At 41.6% G+C, this 18,951-nt stretch overlaps 2 protein-coding genes across 4 annotated transcripts in view; one reads left to right on the top strand and one right to left on the bottom strand.

Annotated features, from left to right (window-relative positions):
* LOC108241582 (high choriolytic enzyme 1) lies at nt 1–1,017 on the top strand. Its single transcript, XM_017425853.2, has one exon. The coding sequence runs from the start codon at nt 89–91 to the stop codon at nt 911–913; it is 825 nt and encodes a 274-aa protein (XP_017281342.1). The 5' UTR covers nt 1–88; the 3' UTR covers nt 914–1,017.
* Nucleotides 1,018–5,338: 4,321 nt separating this feature from the next.
* LOC108241612 (multiple C2 and transmembrane domain-containing protein 2-like) overlaps nt 5,339–18,951 on the bottom strand; it is a 41,010-nt gene continuing 27,397 nt past the window's right edge. For 2 of the 3 annotated variants that reach the window (XM_017425899.3, XM_017425898.3), the window contains 12 exons: nt 17,278–17,371; nt 17,080–17,182; nt 16,862–16,964; nt 16,586–16,687; nt 16,405–16,479; nt 15,331–15,450; nt 11,523–11,636; nt 9,083–9,124; nt 7,881–7,990; nt 7,619–7,728; nt 7,078–7,175; nt 5,339–6,215 (listed from right to left, as the gene is read on the bottom strand). In XM_017425899.3, the coding sequence (XP_017281388.1) occupies nt 6,168–6,215; nt 7,078–7,175; nt 7,619–7,728; nt 7,881–7,990; nt 9,083–9,124; nt 11,523–11,636; nt 15,331–15,450; nt 16,405–16,479; nt 16,586–16,687; nt 16,862–16,964; nt 17,080–17,182; nt 17,278–17,371 (1,119 nt within the window). In that variant the 3' untranslated portion in view covers nt 5,339–6,167. The remainder of the gene's footprint in view (nt 6,216–7,077; nt 7,176–7,618; nt 7,729–7,880; nt 7,991–9,082; nt 9,125–11,522; nt 11,637–15,330; nt 15,451–16,404; nt 16,480–16,585; nt 16,688–16,861; nt 16,965–17,079; nt 17,183–17,277; nt 17,372–18,951) is intronic. The other variant, XM_025007956.2, reaches the window with a different exon arrangement.

An 18,951-nucleotide genomic window follows, 5' to 3' on the forward strand; every position in this document is an offset into this window, starting at 1 on the left:
ACTGAACGGAGTCAGACATCAAGCTTCAAGGAGTCTCTCCACAGCAGCTCTCTACAGAAGCTCCTCAGCCTCCACTCTGACCCTGAAGATGGCTCCCTCTGCCAGCCTGCTGCTGCTGCTCCTGCTCGGCCTCTCCCAGGCTCTTCCTCTCCAGGAGGAAGGAGACCAAGATGGAGACCATGATGGAGACCAATACGAGGAAGACCCAAAAGAAGGGTCAGAACATGTGGACCTGACCGCCAAGATTCTCACGGCCAATAACGGCTCCGACGAAATGCTGCTGGAAGGAGACATTGTGGCTCCCAAATCCAGAAATGCCATGAAGTGCTACTACAACAGTTGCCTGTGGAAAAAAGCCTCCAACGGCTTGGTGGTGATCCCCTACATCGTGGGCCGTGAGTTCAGCGGATATGAGAGACAAACGATCGAGGGTGCCATGAGGGCCTTCGCTGGCCAGACCTGCATCCGCTTCACCCCTCGTACCAGTGAGAACGACTACATCATGGTTCAGAGCAAAACCGGCTGTTACTCGGAACTGGGCAGAACAGGAGGAAGACAGGAGCTGTCGCTCAACAAGGGGGGCTGCATCTATGGTGGTATCGCCCAGCATGAGCTCCTCCACGCTCTGGGCTTCCAGCACGAGCAGACCAGGAGCGACCGCGACAGCTACGTCAGGATCAACTGGCAGAACATCATTCAGCAAAGTGCCTACAACTTCTACAAACACGACACCAACAACCTGAACACACCCTACGACTACAGCTCCATCATGCACTACGGAAGAGACGCCTTCTCCATCGGCTACGGAAAGGACACCATCACCCCCATCCCCAACCCCAACGTCCCGATTGGCCAGAGGAATGGAATGTCCCGCTGGGACATCACAAGAATCAACATGCTCTACGGCTGCTAACAACACTGATGCCAAACAAATAATGTTGTGTTTTAAATGTTGGGGTGGTAGAATATATCACCTCACATGTCTGAAAGATCATCAATAAAGATGCTGCAAAATAATGTTTGTCTCCTTGATCTTCTGTATTGGTGTTCAGCAGAAGCTGCACACCTGCAATCAGACATTGTTGTGGTACTCAAAGGTTCACTGACACAACTGTAAACCTGCTGAAGAGGACACTTTTGAAATAAGTTAGCTAACTGATAATTGGGAGATGCAGGTCTACACAAGAGAACCCAACTTTTAACTCAGCCAAGTATACAAACATGAGTGTAGTTTTATTAAAAAGAACTTCGGTCATTTAACATACTGTAGTTTTATGAGAAAAAATGGTAATTAGGCAAGCAGTAGCTCATCCTAGTTAGCTTGACTTCATGCTCTTTTTCATCAATGGCTTTAAAAATGTCATATGGAAACAAGCTAATCTAAATGAGAGGTTTTCAAATGTTTGTGTCCACTTATTTCATACACTATTAGTGGGATTTGCAGAGAACCAAAACAAATAAACAAAAAAAGATACACAACATAAAGTAGACTTTTTAAAATATAATTTCCATTAAATTAACCCGTTCATGCATGAATTGTAATAACTTCAGCTAGGATTTTTATTTTTTTTTACCCAAAGTGTTTTTATTTTTCTTAGGGCATAAAAAAAGGGTGGGAAAAAGAAATTGTAAAAATTGTATTTAATCAAGACCTTTTCCACATCCATTCACTCAAGTGGTCGTTTTCAGAGTTTTTAGTGATCTGTGTGCAGTTATAACATAAAAAGCCACACATGCAAGGTTTTGAAACAGTTGTCCACTATGCATAAAAGGGTAAAACTGTCTAAAAGTCCTTTTTTTTCAGCAGGAAGTTGTTGATGTAAGGGTAACTACACATCCCCATGAGTGACTGTAGCTCAACATTTACATAAGGCAGCAAAGACCAAAGTGTCTCTTTTATTTTGTGAATGAGATCTGTTGTCTTGTACAGACCCTCACTAAACACAGAGTATCTGTTAATACACCTTAATGTTGGGGAATTTTGGAGAGGTCTGTAACATTCATGGAGTGTCTGATTCAAAGCAAAAAGACACCGAAGGCCCTTCTGAGACGACGGTGTTAGCTTATTGAAGTGGATTTGCATCTCCTCTGTCAGTCAGAGCTGTCGGCGCTCCGTTGCCTCGGGCTCTGCTGGATGAAAGACTTTGATGTCGGTCTGCTCCAGGAGGACACTGTTGTCCCACAGGCTCTGGACAGCAGCCCATAATACACTCAGTGGATGTAACTTGGACCCAGACCCTTTGTGAAAATGTTGATGTTAAAGTTAAGGAAGAGGGGGATATATAGTGTCCACATCATCAAACTGAAGCTCATTGCTACAAGGAGCTAATGTCGACTGGAAAAAAGACATTTGAAAAGTCAAACTCTTTTTGTTTTGTTTTTTTAAAATGAAGGTCTAGTTTTCTTTGAAGGATTGCATAGATGTTATGAAATGTCAGAGTTATATGGTTCAACTGGTTCGACTCTGAACCTTTATCAGTCGTAGATGTGAATCATATGTTTACTTCCTGAGGGTTTCATTAAAATCCATTCAGTGGCTCATGAGATATTTTGCTAACAGACAGACAGTCAAACAAAGAAGATGCCCAATGCACTGTTAGTCCTCGAAACGTGCGTGGGATGGCTCTCAGCCACTACCACACCAGATTTTAGCTCAATATCTGTAAATGTTGACTGCGTTGCAGCAATGTCTGTTTTAGATACGGTCGTTTAGCTGTGGCGGCCATCTTAAATTGGGTTGCCTCCAAAAGTTAATTAGTTATAATTATATAGGCTTAGAATATTTCACTAAGGCAAAAAGAAAAGTTACCATGTTGTTAAGTTTTACACTTGACAGTTCACACACACAACAACAAATTTGACAAAAACAAATTTTCCTAATAACTTGAGATGACTATAAATAGAAGTTTGGTACAATAGTTTTTTATGTTAGCTTTAATTCCAAGTTAACGCCTGTGGCTTTATAACTTATCTAAACAACTATTTTTATGTGCTTATTGCATTTATTGCTATCAATTTAAAAAAAGAAAGATTCACATTTTTCTTTTTTGTCATGGATTAATGAGAATTTTATGAACACATCTAGTGGCTCCCTGACTGTCTAGAAGTGATGTGAACAAACAAAATGGGACATTTCCAGGACATACATCAATAACTACGAATATCTGAACAGCATTTTGCGTTTCTGTATGAAGTTTTGAAGCTTGTTTCTCACGATGCCAAAAAGGCTTATTCCAACTCGGCCCACCTCATTAAAACACATTAGCAGTTCATCAGCTGCTGGTAAGAGGTCAACAGAAATGATGATTATGATAATGATTCCTATTATCAGGACAGTTTTGTGACAATTATATCTCTCTCATAATGAGTGGTGATGTTAGGAGACATGGAGACCTGAGTGAGCAGCAGTGATCTCGCCACTCTGTAAGTCAGCTGCCCCCCCACCCCACACACACACACACACACACACCAACTGTACATGAGCTGAGCTGTATTTAGATCTGAGGGTTAACACGCATTATTATTATTATTATTATCACCAGCTCCCGAAAGGCGGATGATAATGTTTTTCCTGTGATTGCGTCTGCGTGTTCGTTTGTCTGTCGTGTTAGCAAAATATCTCATGAACCACTGGACGGATTTTAAGGAAACTCTCAGAAAGTAATTGCTGGATGAATGTCCACAACTGTGGACTCAATTCAACATGGACGCCACAGCCAGTCAACCTTAGCAAACACAAATATGACTTTAAATCAGCCGGTTTTACAAATATTGAGCTAAAATCAGGTGTGGTAGCAGCCAAAAGTCATTCCAAACATGTATTAGAGCGTTACACAATAAGTAAGATGTTAGCCTAAAACCCTGGCATTAACTGTTGGCATCAGCCCTGTCTGTTAGCAAAATATCTCATGACCCACTGGACGGATTTTAATGAAACCTCCAGAAAGAAATCAGTGGATGTACATGGACAACTTCTGGAGTCAACAAACTGGTCACCACAACTAACCAACCATTTTAAAACAAACAATGACCATAAATCAGTGCATTTTTATAGATATTGAGCTAAAGCTTGGTGTGGTAGTAGCTGAGAGTCCTTCCAACTCAGAGCACTAATGCTATTTAGAAGGTTTGACCATCTTTGTCAAAATAAGATGATCTTCGTTTAAAGACAGCATGTAATGTGCATTCCTATATATACGTCCACAAATCTTCTCAACCAGTCAGGTATCATTAGCTTGTTTTCAACATTGGGAATCATTTCAACAACACAGCACCCATAAAACGCCACCACTCCAAACTCTGAGCGCCAACGGTCCATACTACACGCCGTTATTAATGAGATAATAAAGACTCCTGTAATGGATAATCACAGCTTCTACAGGGCTTCATTTGCAGCGTCCTTCTGTGCACAGTCCCAGCTGAATCTTCTTCTGTCCGTCTTAACAACAACTCATAACAAGTCTTCTGAGACCACTCAGCTGCTGCCTATTTGTGGCTCGTCGTAATGCATGTGCCACATCACATTAGTCCCCACGTGTGAACCATAATTTCACTTGGTAATTTTGACGCGTCTCGCTGCCTATACATATTCATGCGGAGCCTATAAGTGGCAGATTGAGATGTCCTTCTAGTGTCCGTGACAGCAGGTTATTAATATTGAAAACCTAAGTCAACATTATAGCTGGATGAAGAGACACAGGTCATTCTCTGACACATTCCTCCCACTCTCTGCCCTCCAGACAGTTGGACAAATCAGCATTGTTTTTGCCTCGCTTGTACAGCGCTGTGCAGGATGTTGCATGCATATTAAATGAACAAGCACACGGAAATGATACACCTAAACATGTGCAGCAATTAATGTTTTTGCCTGTTTTTTTACTTCTGTTGGTTAAAATTCCACGGGCTCTGACTTAAAAGCCTAAAGAACCCCAGGAACAGCAACTTCTGAGTCATTTCAATTCTCCAGACTCTAAATTAATGCGCCTGCTGTTCCTCGTGGCTGGTTCTAAGGTCTTCCTCTGGAGCTCCGTGCAGCCCGGTACCGGAGCTTTGTGTCTGTGCTGCGGCGTTTGATAGGATGCTGGCTGCAGGCATCTCGTCACGGGAGCTGAGGGGAGGTCGCCGAGGTCCTCCTGCTTGTGGCGATGCCCAAGGGCCATCAACGCAGCGGGGCAGCCCGGGTGCCGGCGAGGTCTCGCACAGCCTCGCTTCGCTTCATGAAAGCCTAATGAAGAGTGGGGGCTCTGGAGCCGCGCCGTTAAGACGCCCACAATTCTGCAGCAGCGGAGCAGGGAGAGGACGGAGACTGCACACAGGAGGATTCACAGCAGAGACAAAGGCACGCCAGAGCATGGATTTATTGCTGTTAGAAATTAACGACACAAAGACTTCATGAAGACTTTGTCTATAATAAATAAAGTGGCTCACAAACAGAGAGTAGATCAGGAAAAGAGTGTCGGGCGTCCTGTTGGCATGATAAAAACTAAACATAAGAACAAATTTAGATTGGCATGATCAAATCAAGTTAGTGATTACTAACTGCACATGAGAATGATTTAGTTTTAAATGCAAGAAGCTCAGAATTGTCAAGCATTTAGCTGCTAACCTCTCATATTTACTTAAATATAAAAAATTAGATTTAGAAAATTAGGATAATATCTGAATCCAAAGCCCCTTTCCTTTAAAATACCTTATGACAACTATTTAAATAACACATAAAAATGTACATTAATTCCAGAAAAGACTGTTTTTTTTTTAAAAAAGAAGTATAAACCATTAATATTATGTGCCGAGAATATAAAACACAGCAGTTTCTGGTTGATAACTTTAAACTGTACAGAAAATATTACATCGATATTCTTTGCTGCAAATAACAGTGCAAGCTGCTCCAGAAATACACAAATAGAAACATTCGTAGAAGTGAGAAAATAATCTCTGCAGGGTCCTCATTTGGTTGAGAAGTGCTGGCTGATCCGAGCCGCGCTTCAGTAACAGCAGACCGAGGTTTGTGCCAACCGAGTGTCCAGAAACCGACACAAGCCGGCGTTTCTGCAGAGCTCAGACAGTTTCACCGTCCTCCACGGGGTGTTTTTGGGTGCAACTCCCTCAAACAGCAGCGTCAGGTAAACCATCTTCCTCCTGCTCTGTTTTATTTTATTTTATTTTTTTTACGACACCTTCTTCTTCCTGCTGCTTTTCAGCTCGCTGTACTGAACCTGCAGGGGAACAAGGAAAATAATTATTAGTTAGGTAAGAGAACACAAACACCAGAGACATCGGTGACCAGGTTCAAAGCTTCAAAATCCTCTTTCTTTCATGAATTCAGAGGGTGAAAGAGTGCTTCCAAGTTCAGGCGGAACCTGAGGGGAAATTATTTAGGGAAACTATTCATAATTTTAATACATCTTGCTAATGAGTCACCAGGAGTTTTATATTTAGATGAGATTTTCCTCCCGTGTTGAATACTTCCAATGCACTAAACTGCGCAAGTGTTCGCTTCTAATTGCAGGCGGCTAAAAGAGGAGAATATCACTAATGAGCGAGATGTCCGTCGTTGTCATGAACACTCAGTGAGACTGAGACGGGAGCATCTCTCTGCTTCAGTGTCTGTTTCTCTGAACCGGGTGACCCGGGCGCTTCGAGGACGGAGACAAATGGGGACTAACAACTCAGGGGGTGGGGTAGGGGAGGAGGAGTGATGACGGATAAAAGGGAGCGAAGTGACAGAAAGTAGACAGGATAAAGTCAGAGACAAAGACCAGACAGTAAATAAATAAAGCGATATGTTGGTGTTGCTGAGTTTTGACGGTTCGCCGTGAACGCAGGACTCCGGAGAAGCTCTTGTTGGTAATGTGTCTGTGGGTTTGTGGAGGAGACACCAGCAGTGGCAGACCTCCACCGGGGATGTATCATGACCAAAACACAACTAAAATTATACGGGGGGCTGCTGTAATTATACAGACAAAGCTAATTATACAGAGAAGAGCGAAGAAAGCCTGGGAGTTGTTGTGGTGGGAGGCAGAGCTGGCGGGCTCTGGGATTTTGGGCTTCCTGACCGGCTGATCCTGCAGAGCCTACCTTCTGCACATCTGACGGCACCCTCGAGAGGAAATCAAGCACTTCATTGTTGTCGATGCTGTACGGGTTCCGTAACTTCTTGGTGAATTTATTGATACCTAAAACAGAAATTCACACCAACGTATCATTAAGACTTGTTTGCTCTTTGTTTCCACACAAACACGTGCTTGCGGGGGAGACTCACGCTGTCCAGGAAACATTGTTTTTAGCACCGTAACACACATGTAGGCCTACTTGTTTGACTCTTAGCTTGGTGCTGGTAGATTAGCCAGATTTGAGCATTCAGATTAAGCCAAAATATGTCAGACTTTTAACATTATAGGCTTTTAAAAGAAAGAAACAGCCAGAAAATCTGCAGAGAAATACTCGGAATTTACTCCTGTGAAATGTTACGAATTAACAAATTCGTACAAAAATCGGCAAATAAAAATGGGTTCAGCTATTTAAATCCAAAAAGGACTTTCATTGTGGTCAATAACATAAAAGCCATACTGGAAACAGTAAAAAAAGATACACGCAGCTCATTTTATTTCAAACTCACCCCATATTAGGACTATGTAGCGGACAGGGATGAAGTATGTGAGAACCGCAGCGATGATGAAGATCAGCAGAGCCAAAGCAGACAGGAACGGCACCGACCAGTTGAACGTGCTGACAAATAAAAAACAAAGTCAGTGAAGATTCATTTACTGATTGTTGATAAAATACAGCACTTTCAGAACATTGTACAGTATAAAAAAAAGACTCAATTATAGACAATTTCAGACTGACTTTTAAAAATTAATCCAAAGTAATCGTCTTACTTTTTAATCCTCTCGCCCAGACAGGCGATGTCGTCCAGCAGGTTTTGAACGGTGATGATGATGTCCTGGACCATGTGGATTTTGTCAATGAGCCCCTTCCTCTCTGTCTCCTGAGGAAGAAAAAATCCCACCACTATGAAAAAGTGTTATGAATTTAATGTGATAATACATTTGCTGTATTTTAGTTTAAGTTTATTCTAGTTTAATTTGCTTCTCCCTTCTAAAAGAAATAATAACGCTTGTTTTAAAAGGTGGAATGATGATAAAAGTTGCTTGTAAAAGTCTGAAATCCCTGAACCCGTCTGTCAGATTAATATCATTTAATGTTCCCAAGACCACCGGTTTGATCTGTGGAAGAAGGTCTAGAGGTGAAAGCTCTTCAGAGCGGGGCTGGACGCAGCATTATGAAAGAGACGAAGTCCTGTGAAGAGACCCCCCTCCTCACAAGGAATAATGGCTTTAATGTAAACACAGGAGGCCTGGCTCTCAGAGGACAGAAACATGTCCACATCAAACAGGCAGGGACTAACGGAGATCGCAGATGGGCTGTGTGAAGACGGCAGGAAAAGATTGTCCAGATGCAGAGACTCGAGAGAGAGAGAGAAAAAAGCCCCGTGTAAACCAGAGTTTCACACTGAAACCCTTCAGTCATATTAGGGTCACGTTCCCACTGGAACCGCTATGAGAATGGCTCTGAATCGGACCCACGCAGCCATTCAGGGCGTCTACAATAAACCGCTGTCACTCTGAAGAAATATTCCTTCGCCTAAAAGCATTTCAACACAAACCTTCAAAAAGAGCTCTGAAGAAGCATGTCTAAGTGCTGTCATTAGTTCTGTATTGATGGTATTATGCAGTTTGTTAAGCTCAGGGACTTTCCCCAATGCAGCAGGACCTTTTCCACACCCCTCTATTTACATATGAATATGTTGTGACAAGTGGAAACAGGTTGGTGAGGTCTTCATTAGGCCTAAATGTCTTTTGGTAAGCACAAGTTTAAAAAAACACAACTACAACTGCTTGGTTGGCAGGAATCAAAATGCAGCAGAAGATTTAGTGCTGAGTAAAGAGCTTAGCAACACGCAGCAATAGATCACAGAGAGATACCTCTGTCAACAGAGGGGAAATGGAGATAATGCTTTTCTACTCATCAGAAGTGAGCTGTGAGCGACTAAAAACAAACCGCCCTCTGAGGTACGTACCTTATCATCATCCTCGTCCTCATCCTCCAAATCCATGCTCTTCTGGAACGAGAAAAGAAGGAACAGAAAGGTGAACCAGGAGGGAAGGGGAGAGCAGAAGGAGTCTCTCTGGAACACCTCAGCCCTGCAGGACAGCTGACTGTTGGGCTTTTTCCCTCAGAGACACACACCAGAATATCTTAAAGTGTCCAAAAAATCATTATTTAAAACAACAGCACTTATGTGAACACTGCTTTTAAGGGAAAAAAAGGGGGTTTAAAAGAGAGCAGCCTTTCATGTTTGCTTTTTCCACCAAGAGTTTTATAAACTGGGAAATGATCCCAAAATCATTTCTTTAATTAGCAGCTATTAGCTACTAATTCAGGAAACATTGAGCGACTAAAGCAGCACTTTGAACCATTCCTGGAGGAGAAGGGGAACAATTCTTCTCGTGTTTTATACAACTTTTAATAAAAACTACAAACCGCCCCTTTGGTTTTCATTTCCACTTATTTAATAAAAGTATGAAATTATGAAACAACACAGCATTTAACAGAAGATTGTTGTTGCTTTAAGAGTTATACTTAAAATAAATAATACCTTTAATAAACTTTTTTTTCCAGATCAAGCAGAAGAACAAATAAGAGAACAAACTTATATTTTAAAAAACACCTGCACGTCTGAATCTGTAAAGGAACTTTTAGTTGTAATAAAAAAAGAGCTGAAACAATGGAAGGAATTATAAAAGTCCCTCAAGGCGGTGATTCAATATGAAGTGTGGCAAAACAAAAAAAAAACTAAAAAAACAGCATGCCTTTAAAACAGCAGCACAAAAGAAATAATAAACTCAAGAGCCGCAGTTTGACGGGGAACAATAATAAATGGGTTAGGTGGTCTGAAACGACAGCATCATGAACTGTGGATGACTGGATGAAGGTGAGGCTCAGTGATGATCCACCAGCCTGTTTTTGGACAAAGAGTTCGATGCTTTTAAAGTGAAGAACATCACGTCCGCAGTTACCGACGAGAAGAAGCTGCGTGTCAGAGGAAGCAGGAGGAGAGATGCTTCTCTCATTCCATCGGTGGAAAGAAAGTTTGATGACCAGTGGGTAACTTTGAGGGGGATGTTTTATGAAACTACATGGGAGGGTTTTCTGACAGAAGTCCGTACCAAACACGACTAAATGGGGTTGTTTCGCTTCACGGTTAAATCTTTTTAGTTCCTCCCAGCTTTACGTGAAAATAAAAAAAGATAAACAAAAAATTACAACTATTTCAGCTTTTTTTTTTTCTTTCTTTAAGTATGTTTTCCAAAGCTAAAGTATTCCTCTCTTAAGTTACAAGGTTTTGCCTCATAGTTGGGATTTATAAAAAAAAAACGAATAGAGGAGGTTTGTAAACAGATCAGTTCTGACCACCATTTGATTGGATTATTGTTTGATTATTACCACATGATTATATTTCTTTCGCATTAGATCCGAGCAGCTGATTCGTCTCTGCTGCTGCCCACTCTGCTGAAAAGACCGAGCGCACTTAGTGCTGAATTTACAGGTTACTGAGTTTCTGTGAACACCTGAACAGGTCTGATCGAGCTCTGTTGGACGAACCTGGAGCAAAGAAAAGACAACGAGTATCTGATTGGAGCCAACAGGCATCAGAGCAGCCAAATAAAATCTGCTTGAAGTCTTATTTTTATTTCTCCCTGTATTTTCCTGTAGTTTAAAGTAAAATGTTAGAAGCTTTATGTCTGGATTTTCACGAAGGGATTGCTTGTAGCTGATTTGATGGTCGGTGTTAAAATGTTATATAAAAAGGTAAAAAGCTTTGCTTGTTCTCAATTCTCTTCAATATATCTCGGAAAAAAGTTATAAAGGTTACGGGTAATAATTCATGTAGAATGACTTTGCTGTTTTAGGAACATTTGACTGATTTCTGAATAATGGTCTGTATTGTTAGAGCTGATTTTCCTCATGAGGCACAGAATCTGACGACGTGAATGAAACTCAAAGCGGTCAAAGAGGTGATAAGAAGCACCGTGTGTTACGACCTTTTGGAGAGAGGGTGCTGAACGCTTTCCCCCCACTTCTAGTTTGACTAATCAAAACAAGAGCTGAGCATCAGACTACCAATTACAGCGACGGCGAGGCAAGAAAGGAACTTTAAAAAAAAAAGCTGCGCTAATAAAGAAAAAGCACTGGGAATTAGCTTAGACTATAATGATCTGTTATATCACCCTATTCAGTGAGTTTTCTATGCCTTTGTGCTGTGTGTTATTTTATTATTATATATTATAAAGCCGTGGGCAGCTGGTTGCTATGGTAACATACATGCTTCAAATTATGAGCACAAAAACGTGGCTTTTTTTTGTTGTAAATTTTAATTTCTATATGTGTTTTTTTTAACATAATTAAAAGGAGAGAGGCGCTGACAGGAGCCAGGAGCCGAGCTGCTCTGGACTCACCACGTCCTGAGTGACTCGGCCAGACCGGATCTGGAAGTAGTTCCACGTGATGAGCAGGACCAGGAAGAACGGCAGCATGTAGAACTCCCAGTACCACACGGCCAAGAGGAAAACCTGCGGGGAGAGGTCAGGCATTAGTGAACGTGGCGAAGAAAGCGGGGCTCCCTTCTCGAAGCGCTGCCGGCTAATAGATGATCTGATCTGCGCGGGTCAGGCTCATATAGAGAACCCTGACATTACCCACGCTGCTCAGCTTCACTAAACGTGCCTCCACTCCGCCTCCTGCGTATGGATGGACATTAACCGCACGAGTCTAATTGCTTTTACATTAACGTTGGACGGTTTGAGACATCCACGAAGAGGCTGAGTGTCAATCTACCATCCAAAATATCAATAAATGCAGATTCCACTTGAGTCTGGTTAAACAGACAAGTAATGCAGTCTGTATTGGTTCAATTCACCGTCCGAGTTAAACTATAAAAGGATCTTTTTAGAGAGAGGCAGGAAAACCTTTAGTTTTTATTTTTATAAGCTATTAAAAGGTGAACATCTGGGAAAGGCATCAGCCTCCTCTGAGGCACCAGTGGACATAAACGATATCAGATCAGGCCGCTCCCGCCCACAGCCGCCACCACCGTCGGCTCTAATGTGCAAAGAGCCAAGCGCTCTCTCGTCTGTGTTATCACAAGCCAAAACAGAGCCTGGGAGCGGGAGCTGAGACCAGCTTCTTGCTGGCAGGGTTATGTTTTATTAGCGAGGACTTTGTAACGACTGAGAGCAGGGGTGGGGGGCTGCTGGGGAAAACCGAGTCACGCTTTGGTGGAAATGTATCCTCAGTCTATAAAGATTGTGATAATTGTAGCTCGCTTCGACCTGAGAGGCATTACACAACCGTCAGCAGCAAAAATGGGGATTTGGGAATACAACCCAGATCACAGAAAACTTAAAGAGAGAGAAAAAAAAGGAACATAAGAATGTGGGAGCCACTGAAGGAGAGATTAGCGGAAAGCATCGAGATTAACCAGACATGTTAGAGGAAGGGTCTCAGAAGTCACTTCACACCCTCTTTGTAGCGTTTTTCAGTCCTCACAACACATTTATCAACCACGTACAAACGCTAGCAGAAGTTAGAGTTCAGGCCACGCCACGCAGGGCTCATAGATTTATGATTTGGACCGTAAAACGAAACATCGATCCATCTTAATCTGAAAGAACAACAAATACAAAGTAGCTTTACTTCTATAGCTGAGCTACTGACTGACTCAAACTACCGGCCAGTAAACACAGGATTAAATATTTCCAAACATCTTACTAACAGTTTAAGAATTTACTTTAGGTTTAATTAATTTAACCACTTAGATCGTTTTATCCAAAGTGATTTAAAGCTGAGACAAACACATTTATCATGCCTCAAATGTCTTTCAACCTCAACAAACAGACAAGAGTGCCACAGAAATCTGAAATAGGAAAAAGATGAGAAAAAATAAAGCTGGAATTAAATGATGTAAAAAGGTTGTAATATTGTTCATTTTTATATAATCAAATAACTTAAGATTTTAACATTTTGACTTTTTAAACATTTATTTTGGCTGCTCTTTATTGATTTTACTCTTGTCATTTCTCAAATGTTTTGGCTTTTCCTATGTAGTCATTGCTTTTCATGGTTCTTTTTTGCCTTTGCTTTGTTATTCCCAAACTGCTTTTACTTTGTCCTCCATCTTCAACTTGCTTTCCCAATCCACAGCTCCACACCGAGTCATCGTAACCATTTAAACTCTTCCTAACTCCTAAATATTTCACCAGAACGCGTCTTAAATCGATGCTTCCGTGAACTGAACTTGGTATCGTGGACATCAGGATGAAAAACTAAAAGATCATATATTTATATTTAAATATTTTTACATATTTTTTGTGACACTCCAATAATTTCACACATGATCAGTAGCTTTAATTGAATACTGTGCAGAGAATGAGGACAAAATATCCAGTTTTGGACGAAGCGTCAAAGTTCATGTTAATGTTTCAGGTGCGCATTAATTGTTTGTTTTTTTTACTAAATTTTCTTTATTTTAACAAGTGCTTTATCTTTTGCCGCAACTATTCAGAGATGAGACAAAGAAAAAAGGAGCACAAGATGGTAAATTATTCACAGATTCTTGTTAGGGAAAGGTAACAGATTTAGGGGTAGTGAGCTCAACACAAGAAAGAGAGTGAGATGATTAGTGAGAGCTTGACGGGGAGCCACGTTTAGGCAAGTGTTTTCTGTGCGGGTGTTAATTTACAGTGGATATCGCTTGTTTACCTAAATTTGGGTGGAGTGAGGAATGGGGGGCAAAAATGGAAACTGGAAAAGTTAGGAGTCGCGCCGTGGAAATAAAACTGCAGCTTTCTTCTCATTCATATCAAATGGTATCAGAGAAATGGGAAGCTGCAGACATTTTATGAATAATTTGATTTAGTTTGGTAGTCAGGAGATGACTAAAACTGCCAGAATTGAGGCGTCTCGCAGACATTTCTGCAACCTATGAAGGCAGATTCACAGCACACTGTATCGACTCTTTGTGTGACAACCGGCAGATGGTGCAGGTGATTCGTCACTGTATCCTGTCAAAAGAAAGTGAAGCTTTGATTCATTACGCCCGTGTGGCGGTATTAAGCTGCCATTTTTTTTTTTCCCTTTCTCACTGAGGCTTGAAAAGGCAGCGGGCATAGTGTGAAAACATGAGTACAGATGGTACTGTCTTTCAAGCGCTGGGGTGCAGTCAGAGGATGAGTGTACTGTACGCCGTGGGCTTGTTCTTGCTTGTATGATTTCTGTTTTACTGTGCACATCTGAGCTGTCAGGTAGGGCATCAATATCATCGCTGATAATCAACAGCACGTCTTGTTTATGGCGCATGCAGGAGAGGGAGGTGTAGTATTCAGAAACACAGTAATATTCGTAAAAAATAAATCGCACATTTAAATACGGCTTAAATATTTCCCTAGAAAGATGCTGCTGGTTAAAGCTCATGCTGACCTCTGATCTCTTCCTGGCTGAAGGAGTTTATGTTATTATAAAACTAAATGCATGACTCAAATCAGATAACAGCTCTACTGCAACCACACTTTTCACAGCAAACTGTGCCAGAAATTTAAAAAAAAAAAAAGTGTCTCTTTATGAAAGTCCTTTAGCAGACAGCAAAACCTCAGTGCCATCTACAGGAGGAGATCTGTAAAAACAAAAAGAACTTTCTATGACCTTGACTGCCTGAATTGTTAATAAACAACTTGCTGCATGCCATTTTCATCGAGTCAGATCTGTTGGGGAGTAAAGACAAAAAGATCGGCACACTCTTCACTTTGCAGCTTAAATTTGAGGGCTTAAAAGGCTACTCTGATGTTTCTGTCTCAGTCCTGTGTTACACAGTAACAGGATGAATCGGTCTCATCGCAGAAGAGCGTTTTAATTGAAATTCTGTCTGAATAATGGGGTCCAAATCCAACCGAGCGCAGACCGGACAGAAGGGTTAATGAGTTGTCAGGGAAGTCGAACAAAAATAGACCATCTCATCTCCACTGGGACTCTACTCTCTCCAGCTGAGGCTTAACTCTGCATCCAGGAGCTGCGCAGCACTGGCAGCATCCACTCCAACAAAGAAGCCGGGCCAAGCCTGTGTTTGTGCTGAGCCCAACGCTGCATTGATTAAGATTCTCTCTGGGAGAGTTCAAGTAGGGGTTGGCCAGACTGCGGTCCTCTTCTGCAGCCTTGGAGGAAAACAAGAAGGAAATGCAGATAGTGTGTTGATAAGCGGTTAAGGCACTTCACCAGGAAGGCTAGCAGGCTCCTCGGAACGCTCTCCCACTGGAAGCAGCTTTTGATGTACTGCAGAGTCGACATGATGGCTCCGTAAAGCGCTCGAACGCGCATCACGTTCCTGGCCAGAGCCTGAAATACACAGATAATGCACAACAAAGGAGATAAACACTGCAGGACTTGTACTGAATCTGGTTACAGTGCGTTAATCTTTAAATAAAAGTGGGGTTTGTGAAATATCCGGCTAACAGGAAACATGAAATAAGCTAGAGAAACAGCAAGGAGGGCTGCCATCATTTAGCATGAGTCACTGTCAGTAATCGGAAACTGATGTCCGTCAAAAAAGACCTCCAGCTCTTAAACAGACAGAAAACCTGCATGTTACGAGCTCAGTCTGTTAGGCAGTTTTGGAGTTAGTTATTGTCTGACAACAATGAGTCTTTGTGGGGAGTACAGACAGTCAGGCACCCTGTTTTTCAAACTAATGTAGCAGAACAGTGAGCAAGAATTCACTCAGTCGGGTTCAATTAAAGCTCAGTTTAGTTAATTCAGGCAAGCGTCCACTTTATACTGAGGTAAAACACACAGACATTAATAGTATCAGTCTCTTTCTATTCCTGTTTTTGTTTAAAGCTGTATTATTTTGAACATCAAAGACAAAATTCTTAAAACTTACATGTTTTTCTCATCGTCGACACTGTAAATGTTTTTTTTTAACCTGTTTGTTGTTTTCCCTATAAGTAAAACCGGTTTTGAAAATTGCTTTTCTTGACAGCAGATTCCATGATGTGTCTAAATCAATTTTATTTCTGAGAGATATTTGTTACTAAGCACAGAGAACTGCAGGTGTTTACAGCTTTAAAGCTGGTATTACAGAATGTTAGGTATTTTCGATTAAAAGTTGCCCAAAAAAAAAAAAAAAAAAAAAAGATTACTTTTAGCTCAACAGAACAAAAGACTGAATTATTATTTTGGCTTCAACCAAGTTTCAAGTCAAGGTTCCTCAGCTAAACTAGAATAAAAACTAGATTGTCTGTGTCGGCATGCAAATGATGATTTCAACATGTTATCAAAGTTGTGTCAAACCTTTTTGGAGAATTTGGGATTATCCTCTATGAATGCTCTCTCTTTTGGCTGGAAAGTTCTTATACTTGCTTTGACCTGTCAAAAAAAAAAAAAAAAAAGAGCCACAGTGTGTGAGAATCAGACCTCAGCTCAAAAGTCCGAATTTCCTCATGTCCTTTCAGCAGCGTGAACTTTTACTCACGGGGTTAAAAATAACCTCCAGCTCCAGAGTGATGCTCCCCTTCTTCGCGCTACCCAGGTCCTGTTTCTTCAGGGGGAAGGCAGTCTGCTGTCTTTCGCGGATCTGCAGGACAGAGAGGGCATCAGGTGCTGAACTCGGCCGTGAACCTGACCGTCAGTCACGCTGGATTACATCTCAGCGAGCCCTCAACCCGCTGAGGTGTTATCGCAGACTTCACTTTAATTTACACACAGAGTGTAACTAGATTAGTGTATTGTCTGCGTCAGATGGGTGTACCGAGAGCAGAGGAATGGCGACTTTTCCGAGAAAGTCTGGCGCCTTGTCGCCGTCTTCATCGAAGATGGTCACCACCAGAACGTCGTGGATGTCTTTGACAGGGCTGCAGAGGCAAAACAAGGAAGTCAGGTCCCACAGCAACACATACTGATGGTTCCACTTGTTGTGCAACATTAAAATAATGTTGCAGAGTGACGTATTGGAAAAGAGAAACTAACAATGTGAAAACTTGGTCCCACTCTGGGTTCAGGCTCTTGTAGACCGTGTGGGTCTGCAGTCTGTCGCTGCCCAGTTCCAACACGCAGAAGGGGTCACTCTTGCCTGCACAACGCAAAACACAGCACTTTGAACAAAAAGCCTGAACAAAAACCATTTGTGCTATAAAAGACCAAAATCAAATGATAAATGTAAAATACCATTTAAATCAGCAGCCATCAGATCCGAAGCCCTAAACACTTTGACTTGAAGGAAACCAATATCGCTGAGGTTCTTCAGGGACCTTTTAAGACTCTGAGGAGACAAGAAGCACCCGGGGTGAGCTGTGGAAGGGAAGACGCTGAAGAGAACACAAACTTTCACAAAGATCACATAAGAATCTGTCATTATTATGAGTTTAAACAGACTTCTGGGTGTTTTCTAAAAAAGAGAGTAGAATATTACTCTTTATTGTGATAAGCTGGTCTGAAGAGCAAAGATTCAATGAAGCCGAGTTTGATGAAGGGACAGCAGCATTAGCAAGTTGTCTCCACTTCAACACATCCTCACAACAGTTCATAATGTAAGTGCACTTCACAAATCTGTCAGTAAATCCAAATTAAAGCTCTCTGTGACAGGCTCCTCATCAGATTCAAGTTACTGCATGCAAATTAATATTTTTCTGACATGAAGTCTCCCCTGCCTCACAAATCTAACATGTGCAAACCACTGTAGTACTTTATGTGAAAGCTTTTCATAACAACATTTACGGCAAACTGTTATGAGGTGCTTTCTCCAAAACAGTATTTAAAGCCCTCCTTTGTCTCTGAATGACATCTGGTGTAGTGTATTGTCTGGGTGCATGCTGGACCGGGTTTCTTCTAAATGTCTTCTCCACATGAGGTTGTAGAGAAGACATCCTCAGAATTTTATTTTCTCAGTCCATGTTTACTGCACGACTGCTTTGTTCGCATTAAAAATCAGATTTCATGAAGTTCTCTCTTTTTCTTAACACGGTTGGGTCAGCCATGATTGTTTCAGGCCCTGAGCTCAACAGGCAGACACTGCCATCTTTAGGTCCTTCAACACACAGCAGAGAGATGCCGCAAAATGATCTGCAATCAGGTAAGTCTCCTTGATGCTCATAATTTACCCGTGAGGCTCTTTTAAAGAATGTGCCGTTTTCAAACAAAACCTAAGTCCAATAGCGTTTGTACTTGGGTCAATAAACAATAATAAGAACCAGGTTTCTGCATGTTTTACAGTCTGTATCTTGAGGAGAATAGCAATAACAGATTTACTGAAGAATAAACACACACACAGCTATTTTATCAGGAACAGCCAAAGTCTCAAGTTTCACACATTTTCATTCATTTATCTTTATGAATCTATCTACATTATTCAACATAACTTCAGATAAAAACGAGAAACTTCAGCTAATGTTTTAATCAAGCACAGCCTCAATGTCTTTGGGCGAGGCATCGTTGTTGAGTTTAAAGAATTCCTAAAAATGGGATTTTTAACTGCTGCGATCACTGACAGCCTGCTATAAAAGTAATCCTGATTCCCCCAGCAGCTGTAGAGAACAGGCTCAAAGTCTGGTATGGCTGGCAGGATTTCGTCAATAGCTGCGGCTGCTGCGGCTGACGGTGGTGGACGAGTAGTGTGGGTAAGGGTCTCTTGGCACATTCTGCTAAAACACGCAGCTGACCAAATGCATCACTTCATGAACACACTTTACCATCTTCTAAAGACTGCTTCAGGCAGGACAGAATATCTGATTCCACCTGATTGTCTTCGTAATCAGGAAAAACTCAATATTGTCCATGACACAAACAACACACTGTTCTGACAGCAGAGGGAGGCTCTAACTGATAATAGCAAGGAGCAGTAAA

This window comes from Kryptolebias marmoratus, linkage group LG15 (assembly GCF_001649575.2).
Source record: "Kryptolebias marmoratus isolate JLee-2015 linkage group LG15, ASM164957v2, whole genome shotgun sequence".
In the NCBI taxonomy this organism is placed as follows: domain Eukaryota; kingdom Metazoa; phylum Chordata; class Actinopteri; order Cyprinodontiformes; family Rivulidae; genus Kryptolebias; species Kryptolebias marmoratus.